The following is a 13386-nucleotide window of genomic DNA, read 5'->3' as shown; positions in this document are numbered from 1 at the left end:
TAATAATAATAATAATAATAATAATAATAATAATAATAATAATAATAATATTTAAGGAAAGTAAATTGAATGGCTAAGATGGTGAATATATGAGAGTTCCTTTACCCTACACAATTTTAGCACTATGATTCCACTTTAATTGCCATGTCATCATTTTTGGAGTCTTGGAATTTGAAGTTTAAGGAGGGGTGCTTAGAATACTTTGTCAGAGAGCTCTTGTGCGTCCCAAAAACCACAAACCTCAGGGCTCCATACAATGTAGTCATGACAATTAAAGTCAAATCATAGTGCTTTAATTGTGTAATGCAGTAGGGCTTAGCTGCACTTTCTCCCATATTCAAATTATTTAAATTTCAAATTCTGTCTGTTCTGAATCCATGGTGCTTTCCAGACCACCCAAAAGGGCGGTCTGCCAGCACCCTCATTTGCTGCACGGAGCAGCCTCAGCAGCCAAACCGCGCAACTGCTCCATGCAGCAAAAAGAAGCCGCAAAAAGTGGCTTCTTTTTGTGGTGCAATTATGATGCCACAAAGTGCCAATGGTGCACTTGCAGCATCATAATGGCGCCAAGACATGTGGGCGCTAAGCATTCGCTACGTCAAGATGGCAGCGCCCATGTAGAATGGGCGCCGCCGTTTTGTACGTGCTCGGCACGTACTAGGGTTAGGAGCATCCGGAAAGGATGCCCCTTTCTAACCCTAGTACGTGCTGAGCACATCCCTTTTGCCCGTGGGAACAGGCCCATGTAAATATTTATAGTTTAGTAAATTCACATTCAAAATCAACCAAAGTGAACTTCTCAGTCACCTGTACTAGCCAAATTAAGTAAGGTGTACTTATTTCCAGTGGGACAAATCTGCCTGCCAAAATGGTCTTAAAGATGAAGACTAACTCAGAACATAAAAAGAGGTGACAGACCTAATGCAGTGCCATAAATGTGACTAAATACTCCAGGATTCAAACCCAGATTTTTAAGAGGGCTCAATGCCTTCTTCCCCAATGAGTGAATCTATCAATCTAGCTTTTGCCCTTTTCCAGTTTTTTTAAAAAACATCTCATCTTTTAACTAGCTAAAAAGACAGTACAAAATAATAATAATAATAACAGCTACCTTTATTGGGCCAACCAAAAATACACAAAATTTTGAAGCTCCATTAGCTTCTTCATCAGACAAAAGTGTTAAAAATCATACAGGAGACAAAGAAGAAAATGACAGTAGAGTCGCAGGCTTACATTTTGCCAAGGTGTTGTTTTCATTGTTGTCAGTTAAGATGGTTTGAGGAGGGATATCAATGCAGGCAGAGGCCTCTCCTCTCTTTGGCCACGTGGGCTCTGGGAGCCAAAAAGTCATACATTCCAGGCAATAAAATTTCAACTCCATTAGCAACAAAAGAAGTAAAAAGTATCCCTTCAGACAATTTTAAATGACAACAACAAAAACAACATCTTGACAAAATGTAGGGCTGTGATTTAACATCATTATTTTATATCTTCTTCTTCTTCTTCTTCTCCGGTATGATTTGTAATACCTTTGCCTGATGAGGAATCCTGGGGAGCTTCAAAAGCTTCAAAAATACATTTTGTATATTTTTAGTTGGTCTGATAAAGGTATCATTGTTTTGTGGATTTTGGATGTTCTTGTATTTGGCTTTTTGGCCAACATGGCTCTCCCTGTGTATGTTCACTAAAAAGGCAATTGCTTAATTCCAAACTGAAACTGAAACTGATACCCATCTCTGCCTTAACCCTACTAGCTGTTGGAATCAATGATAAGTGGCAGTGAGTCATTGAAGGTCCTGGCTGTCAGAAATTCTCATTCCTTTGAGTTCAGAAATCAGTCTTCTGTATTCCAAAACAAAACTTTATTCCAGTAACTAAAGAAATTAACAGTATGACTTCTGCAGACAAAACTAGCATAATTTCCTAATGTAAGCATAGAATAAGCAATGCTCACCTACTGTAAATGCACAGGCTTTGATTTGTTCATAAACCAAAACACTCTTGCACCCCTTCTGGTTAACTCATCCCTCACATATATTTTCACTTTAGGTCTTTTCATTTTCCCATGATGGGATTCAGTACTAGTGTCCTCCCACACATATCTGTGCATTCTCTACCCAAGTAGTTATTTTTCTCCAGAACAAATGCTACAACTCCCATCAGCTAAACTACCAAGCTTCTATTATATGCCGGCATCAATTGATATTATCTTTAACATGTATAAATATACTTTTATAGATTATATACATTACCAGTATGAAAAGAAAAATAACAACAGCAAACCATAACTTAAAACAGGATCTGACAGAAACCTGACACTGGCTGTGTCTCCTGGACAGCCTATCCTGTCTGCTAAGCTAGTCATGGTACAAACTGCCCCTTCAGGGGCGGCCTGTACCCGCCCCTTTTCTCACCGGATTGGGGCCAGGGCAGCCTCACCGGCAGCCCAGAGGCCCCAGTCAGACACTTTTTGGAATCATGGAGAAGCAGCAAAATGCCACTTTTCCATGGTCCTGGAAAAGAGTGTCCTTGAGGCTTCATGCCCCCAGGACACCCTGACAGGCACAGCCATGGGAGAAAGGGTGCACCTGGCCCCTTTATCCCATGGCTTCATTCCTGGGGCCATCTGGTTCTTGTGCGGGAATGAAGTTTGCAACCATTATGATGCCACTTCCTGTGTGCCACGTTTGGACGCTCAGCAGCGGCACCAACATCATGGCGGCCCCGTGTAGATGGGAGGCCACCATGATGCCGGTGCAGTCCCATACTAGGGTTAGGGAGCGTATGGATGGTGCGTGCTCCCTAACCCTAGTATCGGCACAAGTACACCACTTTATAGTGATCTAGTCTACTGTCCTCATATGCAACAGAGTATGAGTTCCCACCTTCAGTGTGGAAGTATTATGAAATTTCCAGTCTAATTGGCTTTTGTACCATGCATCTGATTGGAAGGGTGTCATCTTATTCTTAGCTCCAAGCTGTGGAAAGCCTTGGGTTGGTTCTGTTCTTTCTGTGATGCATATGAAAAACTATGTATGTAAATTCTCACTGGGGTTAAAATGAAATGAGAGTCAAGTCACCAGTGGATAGCTGAGTGAGTCAAAGACATCCATAAAATAAGATGAAGGCAGATATAGAGTGACTCATAATGCAGTGGGCATACCAAGTTGCACAGCTGCAACTTGAAATGGCAGCTAAACATCAGAAGCACAAAAATTTACCAATCAATCCACATTTTGTTAAAACTGACATTTTTTGATTAACTGATAATTTTTAATCCCCCCCTCCCCAAATGGTCTGGGTATACAGGGATGAATGGAAATGCTACAAAATCAGGAGACTTTACTTCATATGGGTGTGCAGAGACATCCAGTCTTTTCACTGGTTTGCTGATCTGCTCTGCAAATTGCATCAGAAGGTAAGTGAATTTTCTGGGCTTCACTTTGAAGAAATCTTCAGTACTTTATGACTAATGGACTGACTGATTGCATTTATACTCCTTTCTCCCATGATGGGATGCAAGAAAGGGCACAGAACCTGCACTCCTGCACCCAATTGTGTGGGAGTAAACTGCCTTGGACTCAATGGGACTTACTTCTGAGTAAACAAGTAGGATTGTGCAAAAACATTTCAATCCTGTGAACGTATACTCCAAAGTAAGCCCCATTGAGTTCAGGTTTGAATTGCAAGTTTGCCCGTGGAAGAGTCTGACAAACACCAATTCTTGAAGTTCAGTGACATTTGGGAATTGTACACGGCAGTGTATTTTTAAAGGAATGTTTACTTCAGAAGGTTCATAAGTGGCAGCTTCTCTGCTACATACAATCTTGACATTCGCATTGTATTGAATGCAATTTTTGTTTTTTTGTTTTTGTTTTTGTTTTTAAAAGAGGAAGTCAGTACTGAACTGCAAATACATTTAAACACATCAGTATCCTAGCATCACCAGAAAATACCTGAATTCATAAGTAGAAAAATCCCTAAATTTTTTTATCAAACCATGAAAAATTGGTTAAAAATACAAATGATCTGGATTTCCAAAAGAGTAACATGCAAAATTCCCATCGGTGGGAATTTTGTGGTTCACTGATTACATTCTATGTGTCCATTTGTCTCCACAAAGTATCCCTTTGGACATAAAACTGTTACTTCAAAATGCCTTGCTCTATGGATACTGGAGATCATGTGTGCACACTCATGTGTGCATAAGTGAATATACCTACTACATCTGGGAGATGGATGTGTGAAGATATTCAAAACACACATACACATCCCTTTTCAAATATACATCTAGAACCCCATGGAGAGAAATAAGCTTTTGTGTTGTCACAATCCAGCTAGGAAGAATGTCCTGGAGCTGATCAATGAAAAAGGTAACTGAATTATTACTGTCATGGTTACTGTAGCCATGCACAAAGGTTTTTGTCTATACTCCAGATTCCCATAGGGAAGTGGTGGTCTCTTACTAGTGATTTTATCAAATTTAAATAATTGAAAATAGTTTATATTTATTTCATTGCATGCTGCCCTGGAATTCTTAAATGTAGTCAGGACATACAAATTTTATTACATATATGCCTACATACATAGATACTATTAATCCATCTTCTAAAAATAAACCCTCTTACCTATTACAGACAGTGGTTAAAATTTTCCAAGTATTTTGAGTAATAGAACTGTATATACATACAAACTCACAAGCAGAACTTAGCAAAATGTTGCAGCTTCCACCCTCCTCAGTTGCTTAAAATAAATTACTTATTTTCCCTCTGCCTGCCCTTCCCTCCCTCCCTCTCTCCCTCCCTCCTCCACTTTTTCTTTTTGTTTGACAATCCCTTCTGCATTTATTGCAGTAACAAATACAGCAACTTCAGTCCAGAGCACAACCTTGGTCAAATGATATATTTCTCCATAAACTACCCTCAGCATTCAAGGTTTTTCTCTGCATATTTCAACTTAATCAAACGAGAAGTGCACTTAAATGCACATAATGGTCGACATTGAGGCACCATGGGTGGAAGATCTGTCTCTGGCTGGGGATTTGGCAGTGGCTTTATTGTTTGTGCTTAAGAGAAACTGAAAAATTTCTTAACGTATTCTCCACCCCCTTTTTTGTGTCACACAATGGTTTCAGCTCTGGCAAGAAAACCGACCAGATTTTGTAAATATCCAGCTATACCTCAGTCGAACAGATGGGATACAGGTAGGTAGTGAAATGGAGTTTGTGGCTGCATGGGGGGATCTTTGGAAAACACCCAAAAACTGGGCATATAAATATTCAGCTCTCTTATTTTTGCTTGGAAGAATAGAAAAACACACTGTTGATCTCCATGCGGGATGGTGAGATATTTCTTGCCCTTTCTGCTGACAATTCTTGTATTTACACAAATGTTTTTTCCCAGACTGCTGTGCAAAATTATCTAGATTACTGCACTACATTCTTATAGCACTGCTATTCAACTTTAACTGCTCTGGCTGCCTCCTGTTGCATTCTGGAATTTGCAGTTTAAGGAGGAGCATTTAGAATGTTTAGCCAGAGAGCTCTTAGGCCTCATTGAACTACAAACTTCAGGATGCTACAGGTGGCAGCCAGAGCAGTAAAAGCAGAATAGCAGTACTATAAGAATGTAATGTGGTAATGTGGTATGATAGCTATGATAATTAGCTGCAGAATCCATACTCTCCAACTGCCCTGATTTAGCGGGTTAAGTCCCAACTAGCATGGAAGCAGGGTTTCCTGACCTCCAGTGGAACTACTAGATTTAAAAAGTGGCCCCCTTTCTGTGGTGGGACTACTCCTCCCTCATTGGGTTACTGATGTGAGTTATTTGTTGCAATGATCAGTCCACCACAACAGCCATAGTATATATGCTTTCTTAAATAACATACAGTGTACCTTGGAGCAACCCTGGACCCAGCCAACTCCTGCTGAAGACTTTGGACTCCATGACTTCTATTCTCTTAAAGGGTCTGCCCTTGGTCTTGCCCTACTGAAGCCAGCTGTTCAGGGATACCTGGTGCTGACACCAACCCTATTTGGGAATCTCACATCAGACCTCCCACATGCAGAAGCAGGAGGCTGATCCCAAATATTTCATGAGGGGAAGAGGCTTCCTTTCCCAGGCATGCAAACACCTTTTGTTTAAGCATTTCACATTTTAATGTTTAAACAGGGAAGCTTCCTTTTAAAACTTTGTCCTCTTAAATAACTGTTTATGTACTCTTAATTTTATATTGTTTCATATGATGATTTTGTTTTTGATTTGTTTTATTCTGCTTTTTAAGTGACTCTTTCTGGGAGTTGCCTTGGGTCTCACTTTGGGGAAAAGACAGCATACAAATTAAATAAATAAGATGGCCACCTATTCATGTAAAGTAGCTGAGAAAGGCAGCACACAAATTAAATGAATAAATAGGATGGCATTGGCCATCCATCCATGTAAAGTAGCTAACTTGACTGGCAATTAAATCTTTAATATTGAAAATGGGTTGGTATTCTCCACTGATTCCAACCACAGGGCAGGTTGTGTGGTGTTTTCTGCCACCTCCTCATATCTGCTGCCTGAGCAGGTGCCTCTTTTTGTCAAATGGTAGGACTGGCCCTGCATAGAAGCACATATACATATCTTGCTGTGCCAAACACAGGCGGTTGCAGCAACCTTGTGTCCCCTAACACATGCAATGTGTGTTTAAGACTGACGAGCCCTAAGTGGTGGGTAATTGATCTGCAGTAGTTGGTGAAGCACACCAAAGCCAATCTCTCTTTTTTCTTGCAGAAGATAATTGGAGAGAAATACCAAGTGCTGAACCGCCGGCTTTTCATTGGGCGGCCTCGATGGAAACTTCTATTTAATGAAATCGCCAAGTGCAACAGACAGTAAGTAAGATTCCCAGCCCAGCTTGTACTGCAGCTTTGAGGGATGGGAGCAGGGTGAGTTTAATAAACCACATTTGTATGGAAATGACTTTCGGCTTAACGCTATCATTTAATGCCAAAGCATCTGATAGTGGGTGTTATCTAATATGTTGCATCAGAGGAATAGGGAGTTTGAACAAAAGAACTGTCATCTTCCATAATCAGAATGGTCCATCTTCCAGGCAACTAGGCAGTGGGTGGGGTGAATAAGATTTGTATATTTTCATAACGGGCATAGAGATGTAGTTTCGTATTCCAGTCATCCTTGCAGGTGCCTTGTTTGCTGTGTGCCTCAGGTTTGTGCTTACGGGTGCTTAATTCTTAACCACTTCTTCTAAATGAATGTCTAGTATTCTACATCGCTTCCTGCATAATTCTAAATAATGGCTTTAATGTAATGAAGGCTGCATCTACAATGTAGAATTCATGCAGTTTGACATTGCTTTAACTGTCACGATTTAATGATATGGAGTTCTGGAATGTGTAGTTTTATTAGCTAACTGTATCAGAGAGCTCTGGTGCCCAGGATTCCATAGGATGGAACCATGACAGTTAAAGCAGTGTCAAACTGCATTAATTCTGCAGTATGACAGCAGCTTGAGTTAACTACGTAACCTTTCCTCACCTACCCACACCCAAAACTGATAGACATATCATTCATCCATTCTCTGATCGTCAGGAGAATGGTCTTCTTCTCTCCATGCAGCTGATGCCTAGCAAAGTGGGTGGGGGTGGGATTACAATTGTGCCAATAGTGTCACAATTGTAATTAAGTAGTGATTGTGAGTATGGTGCAGTTACAGACAGGTAAATCTAGATAACTGTTCTGTATTCACAATCACTACTTAGTCACAATTGTGACACTCTTGCCACAATCATCTCTCTCTCTCGCCCTCCCTCTCTCTCTGTCACACACACACACATACAGACACACAACCTACTTTACTGGGCATTAGCAGCATGGAGAGAAGGAGGTCAATTTTTTTGGTAATTGAAGCATGTGTGACATTTCCATCAGGTGGGGCTAGGGTTGTGCCAAGAGAGACTGTTTAACTAAATACACTTAACTGAGGTTGAATATTGGCCAATGTCATTATGCTTCAAATGATATAACCTTTTTGAGAAGAATCCACTGAAAAAAATCCTCATTGCTTACAACTCCCAGCATCATCTGCAAGGCACCACATTGGGGAAGGCTAGTTCAGACCTTTAAAAACAGGAGTGGGTGAACTGTATCCCCTCCAGAGAGTTTTGAACTGCAGTTCCTATTTGTCCTAGCCAGTATAGCCAATGGTGAGCTACACTGGGAGCTGTCATACAACAACATTGGGGATGGGGAGCTCATACTTTGTCCATCTCTGTTCTAGAAGGACTCTGCTTGCCTTAAACAATAGGGAGTCAAGGGGAGGCCTTCTTTGCAGTGGTGTCTTAGGCGCGGTACAGAGCACCAAAAAGAGGCGCCGGGAGGTGCATCTCCTTGCTCCACAGCAGCGTCGCAGCAACCAAATTGTGTGACGCTGCTTCACAGCAAAAAAGGAGCATGCAGAAGCAGCTCTTTTTTTGCAGCGTACTTGTGCTGCACCAAAGCGCCAGCAATGGCATGACGTGCCAGCGGTGCAGCCCTGTTTGGACGCTGTGCTGCTGGCACGTCATCGCTGCACGCACCAGCTAGATGGTGCTGCGCAACTGTGGCACACCCATGACATGCTAGGGTTGCGGGCTGTGTGCATGCCCCGCCCCCGAGCAACTCTAGCACATCATGGGCACGCCGCAAAGGGACAGTCTGTATTAAGCCTTAGTTATGGTTTCTTCACTTTTGGACTGTTTTTGTGCAAAACAAAAATGACCTGGAAAACACATGGAAAATTTAGAAACTATCCATCAGTCATTATTTTTTGCAAGCTTTTTGCCAGATGCCTCCAGTCAGCATGATCACAAGCTAGTGGATTCTGGAGTTTGTAATCCAAAGCTCTGCCCTCACTTTGGGGAAAGTGCTTCTCATTTACTCCGAACAATCTGTAGACCTTCCAGGAACTAAGAGACGTGAAGAAGGGAATTCTGCTTGGTTTAGGTTTCAGCCAGGTGGATCTCTTGAGCATCCACTAATTCCCATGCATTTGGGATAGCATGAGCCATCCTCTTCATTGTGCAGTCAAATTAGAAAGATAGGTCACTACTTCATAAAAACTGCTCACTCAGCTAGCCCATTATTGTCCAGGGTTGGCAATTAGCCCTGGCCAGTAGCAGATTTCAAATATTATTGCATCATCTCTTTCCTGATCTGTTCAAAGGAGATGTCAGGGATTGACCATCTCTTTGCCTAGCATGGGTTGTACTGATGAAGAATGACAGGACAGATTAATTTACATCTCATTTTGGATTGAAAAATCAGTTTTCATGACATAAGAATAAATGCTTGGCTGTACAGACAGCTTTCTTGATTAGGGATGTACTGATCTGTCACATTTTCACTCAGGTTCTCATTTTGGCACTAAGAACTTTGAGGCAATTTGATATCATGGTTTAAATGTTGGATAGTTGAGCTCCACATTTCTCAGCCAGTTGGACACTACACCTCTGAACTAGCAAGGTGTAGTGGTTTTATATAGGACCAGGACTCTGGGAGACCATATGGAAATGTCCTTGGACAACTTTCACTCACTTAGCATAATGAAAGGCAATGCCAAATCTCTGAAATAAATCTTGCCAAGAATACCCTACAATAGCGGTTACTACATGTCAGAATCATCTTGAAGGCACATAAAAATAATAACAACAGCTATAAACGGTGTCTCATCTTCCCACATCAGGTTACAGATTGGGTTGGCTGGCATGACTGTTGGTGTAACTAAACCCAAACACATTTTTTGTCTTCATGGGGGCAGAGTAGGTGTCAACAAGGAGAGCTACATTAGCCTATTGTTTTCCAAGTGATCATGAATCTTGTGCTTTCTTTAAAAAATGTATTTTTTTAAGCACTTTTATCTGTTTAACTGCATTTTATACTTTTAATGAGTAATGTGTTTTAATACTGGAACAGTTTAATTCTATTTTAATGTTCACTTTTGAATGTTTTTAATTGTATTCTTTTAAATTGTAAGCCACTTTGCATTCCAAGTTTGGAAAAAAGTGGGATGATGGTAATGATGATGATGGCATCCATTTTCCCAACCAAGTGCCTATTTCAAACATTTTGGCTTCTTTCCCCTTAACAATGCTGAGAAAAAGCCTGCCATCTACTGGTGACTAGGTGACATGTGCCTACTTTGTAAAATTTGGGTTACCCTGTTGCCCCCACTGCACTTTTTCTTCCCATTCCATTTAAAAGACTGCTAGAATATTGGAACGGTTTTTGGAAAAATGGGAGCAGTGTTTCCCCATGTTTGGTGAAAGACTTGAGAGGGAAAACACAGAAGGCTAAGACCCAAGAAGAGCTATATTGTTGAAGTACAGCTCCCAAGGTTTGGGGAATTGATACAGCAGAAGGCAAGGCAGCCACAACATCTCCTTCCCATGAACTGGAGGGAGGGCTCTGCTTCTTAGAAGGCACTTGGAAGGCAGAGGTCCAAGTAGCAGTAGAACCAGCAGCTTCTTCATTCCCCTGGCCCCAGATAGTCACTGTGGCCCTCCCATTCTCTCTACTGGGGTGTTTTGCAGCAGAGCCCTATCAGGCCTTGGTTTCATAGCCCTAGCAGGCAAAGCAGCTGTGAGCTGGCACACACAGTGCCTACTGACTCAGGGCCTCAGTCCTGAAGAGAGGGGAATCCATTTGGAAGACAGAGGTCCAAGTACCAGTAAGAATTATCAGCTTCTTCCTCTCCCTGGACTCGTGATAGTCACTGTGACCTTCCTTCTCTCTCTGCTGGGGTGTTTTATATTCTTCTCTCCCTCAGAGCCCACAGCAATGGCAGTTGGAATGGAGGGAAAGTGCCTCACCAGAAGCTGGGAGTGGCAACGATGAAATATACTTGCTATTACTATTGCTAACAATAACAATCATTTATATTCTGACAAATGATGGGTGTCTGTTCTATTGTCAATTTGGATGCAGCAGACTGACAATTCCATCCCAATCCTATGGGCAGTTTTCAGTGTGACAATCTGAAGTACGATCTTTATCACAGTTTTTCCTTTCACCAGATATTACTTCCAGGAGCAAGGTGAAAATGCCAGTCTGCTGCACATCAATCAACAGGAGAACAGATCTCCAGCACTCGCAGTGGCTAATGCCCAATAAAATCAAGACTGGGGGACTTTTACAGCCCTACATACTCCCTAGTTTCACACTGTTGGATATGTATGGATCACAAATATAAATCAGTTATGAATGCGATTTCGTAAGTGTGGTAACGAATTCCAGCCTAGATCTATAGGCAGATGAAAACTTAAAAATTATTTCTTTAGTGAAAATTTTCGCCGAATATCAGCGATTAAAAGAAATAGGAGAAATATTTTTACAAATTCAAGCTCTGATTCAACAGCTCATTCATCACTGAGCACCAGTGGGTAGAGTTGATTCACAAAACAGTTTATTGATGATCGTGGGTTTTCCCCCCAAGATAATTTTTTAAATGACAGTAATGCTTGGGAAGTGATAAGAACATCTGGTGTCACACCATCCAGCATGACGCTGGCTTGGCAGCTTTGAAAGGATTGTTAATTGTGACTTTCCCACAGAAGATTATGAGTGTGAGACCAGAGGTGGGTCCTGTCAATCCTGAATCAGCCTCTTCAGGCACTAGACCAATTAAACTAATTACAGCCACCCAAAAAGCTGCTGGAAGCTTAGATCCTTATGAAGGTAAACACGTGCCAACTAGCCCATGTATTCCACCATCAATCCAGTAGAGGTTACTGTGAACAAGTTTTGTGAAGTATAAGATTCTCTGGTTCTTCATTTTAAAAACGATGGAGTTTCTGCTGGTTGCAATTGACCAGAAAAGAAATTTTCATGGTCTGTCAGGAAAAGCTACACTAGATAGTTTGAGGACAACATTGACCTAGTCTGTGCCAGCTGTATGGCATACTTGGAAATAGAGAGGGACTGAACATAAGAAATAAGAAAAGGATTTAAAAATATTGTAGAGATAATTTTTTCTTCTTATGTGAAAATTTGTTTGCTTTTTCTGTTATGTGTGCATTTATTTGCACAATCTCCCTTTTGTCTTCATTTCCCCCAATTGACCAAAGCCAGTTTGTCTATATTTCCTGTCCTTTGCATTCTTTCCAGTCACATGTTTGCAGTGTATCTGTGATTTATGTATATTTTATTTCTCCAAAAACAAACTGTACTCCTTCTAAATGTGTAAATTTCTGAAGCAGCCTCGAGAGTTGAAAATTCTGGCAGGAATCTTTAAAAGGCAAAAATGAGTACACCTGATTGTTGCATCAAGAATTTTAAAACTCTTGGGTGTAAAAGGACATTGAAGTTGTGAGGAGCAAAATGTCATGGGCTAAGGTATATGAGTTTGGTGAACCTGTGTTTCATTTCTGCAGGAAGACCGTTGGCGTTTTTTGCTGTGGACCTAGTGGAATCTCAAAAGCCCTTCACAAACTGAGCAACAGCAGCAACCCTTATGGGACAAGGTTTGAATACAATAAAGAATCCTTCAGCTGAAAGCCTCCAGGCCTTTGCGGGCACTGTTTGGAAGACCTGAGTGCAATTGTTGAAAGAAAGAAAGAAAGAAAGAAAGAAAGACTTCAGTATTAGCTTGACTGCTCATACCAAAGACTAGCATATTTTCTTACGTAATTTATAATTATTTAAAACTCTAGGAAGGAAAGAAATAACATGAAATACACTCTAGTTGGATATGCAAAAAAGCCCAAATATCTTAGGAGCTGGCAGCTTGTCTATGTGAAGCTTGAATTAGCAGAAGGCAATTAGAGGAAGACGTGCATAGTTGCTTATATGGCTGGTTTTAAGATCAGTCCATCGAAATATTCAGCTTTCTCCACTTAAAAGGCTTCGGATCACAGAAAATGGCCTTGGTTGAATGAATACTAGATTGATCAAGCTGGGGGAAAATACATTGAAAGTCAAATTCTGCCCTATCCTGGCAAATAAATAAAGCTGCTTTGAAATATAGAGTCTTTGGACAGAACTGTTGTGGAAATAACATTGAAGAGGGAAAGAATTCTGTATGGTCCTCTGAGGATTCCCTCTGGTGCATGCATTCCCACTCACTCATACCCACTAAGACAGGGTTTGGGGCCTAGAGATTTTCTCCTCTGGGTCTTTTATAGAGAAGGGTAAATAGATTCACTGTCACAACCATTCTTTCTGGCCAGATGCCCAACTTCACTTTTTGACCTGCACCTAGAGGCTGCCCCAGTCCAGCATCATGTATCCCTCGCTGGGCAGTCAGGGTCACAGGAAGTGTTCAGAAGCATTTTTGAAAGGCATAGGAGTTGATGAAGAGCTGGGAATGTTGCTCAACTCATGCCATGAAGATGGAAACACTGCTGGT

At 41.2% G+C, this 13386-nt stretch overlaps 1 protein-coding gene across 1 annotated transcript in view; it reads left to right on the top strand.

Moving 5' to 3' along the window:
• Positions 1-13004, top strand: part of NOX4 (NADPH oxidase 4) — a 139679-nt gene extending 126675 nt beyond the window's left edge. The window contains exons 15-18 of the mRNA XM_042460951.1: positions 3310-3418; positions 5135-5203; positions 6777-6877; positions 12413-13004. Coding sequence (XP_042316885.1) covers positions 3310-3418; positions 5135-5203; positions 6777-6877; positions 12413-12533 — 400 coding nt within the window. The 3' untranslated portion in view covers positions 12534-13004. The remainder of the gene's footprint in view (positions 1-3309; positions 3419-5134; positions 5204-6776; positions 6878-12412) is intronic.
• The last annotated feature ends 382 nt before the right edge of the window (positions 13005-13386 follow it).

The sequence above is a fragment of the Sceloporus undulatus genome, chromosome 3 (assembly GCF_019175285.1).
Source record: "Sceloporus undulatus isolate JIND9_A2432 ecotype Alabama chromosome 3, SceUnd_v1.1, whole genome shotgun sequence".
NCBI classification, from domain to species: domain Eukaryota; kingdom Metazoa; phylum Chordata; class Lepidosauria; order Squamata; family Phrynosomatidae; genus Sceloporus; species Sceloporus undulatus.
This window is presented reverse-complemented; position numbering and strand designations above follow the sequence as displayed.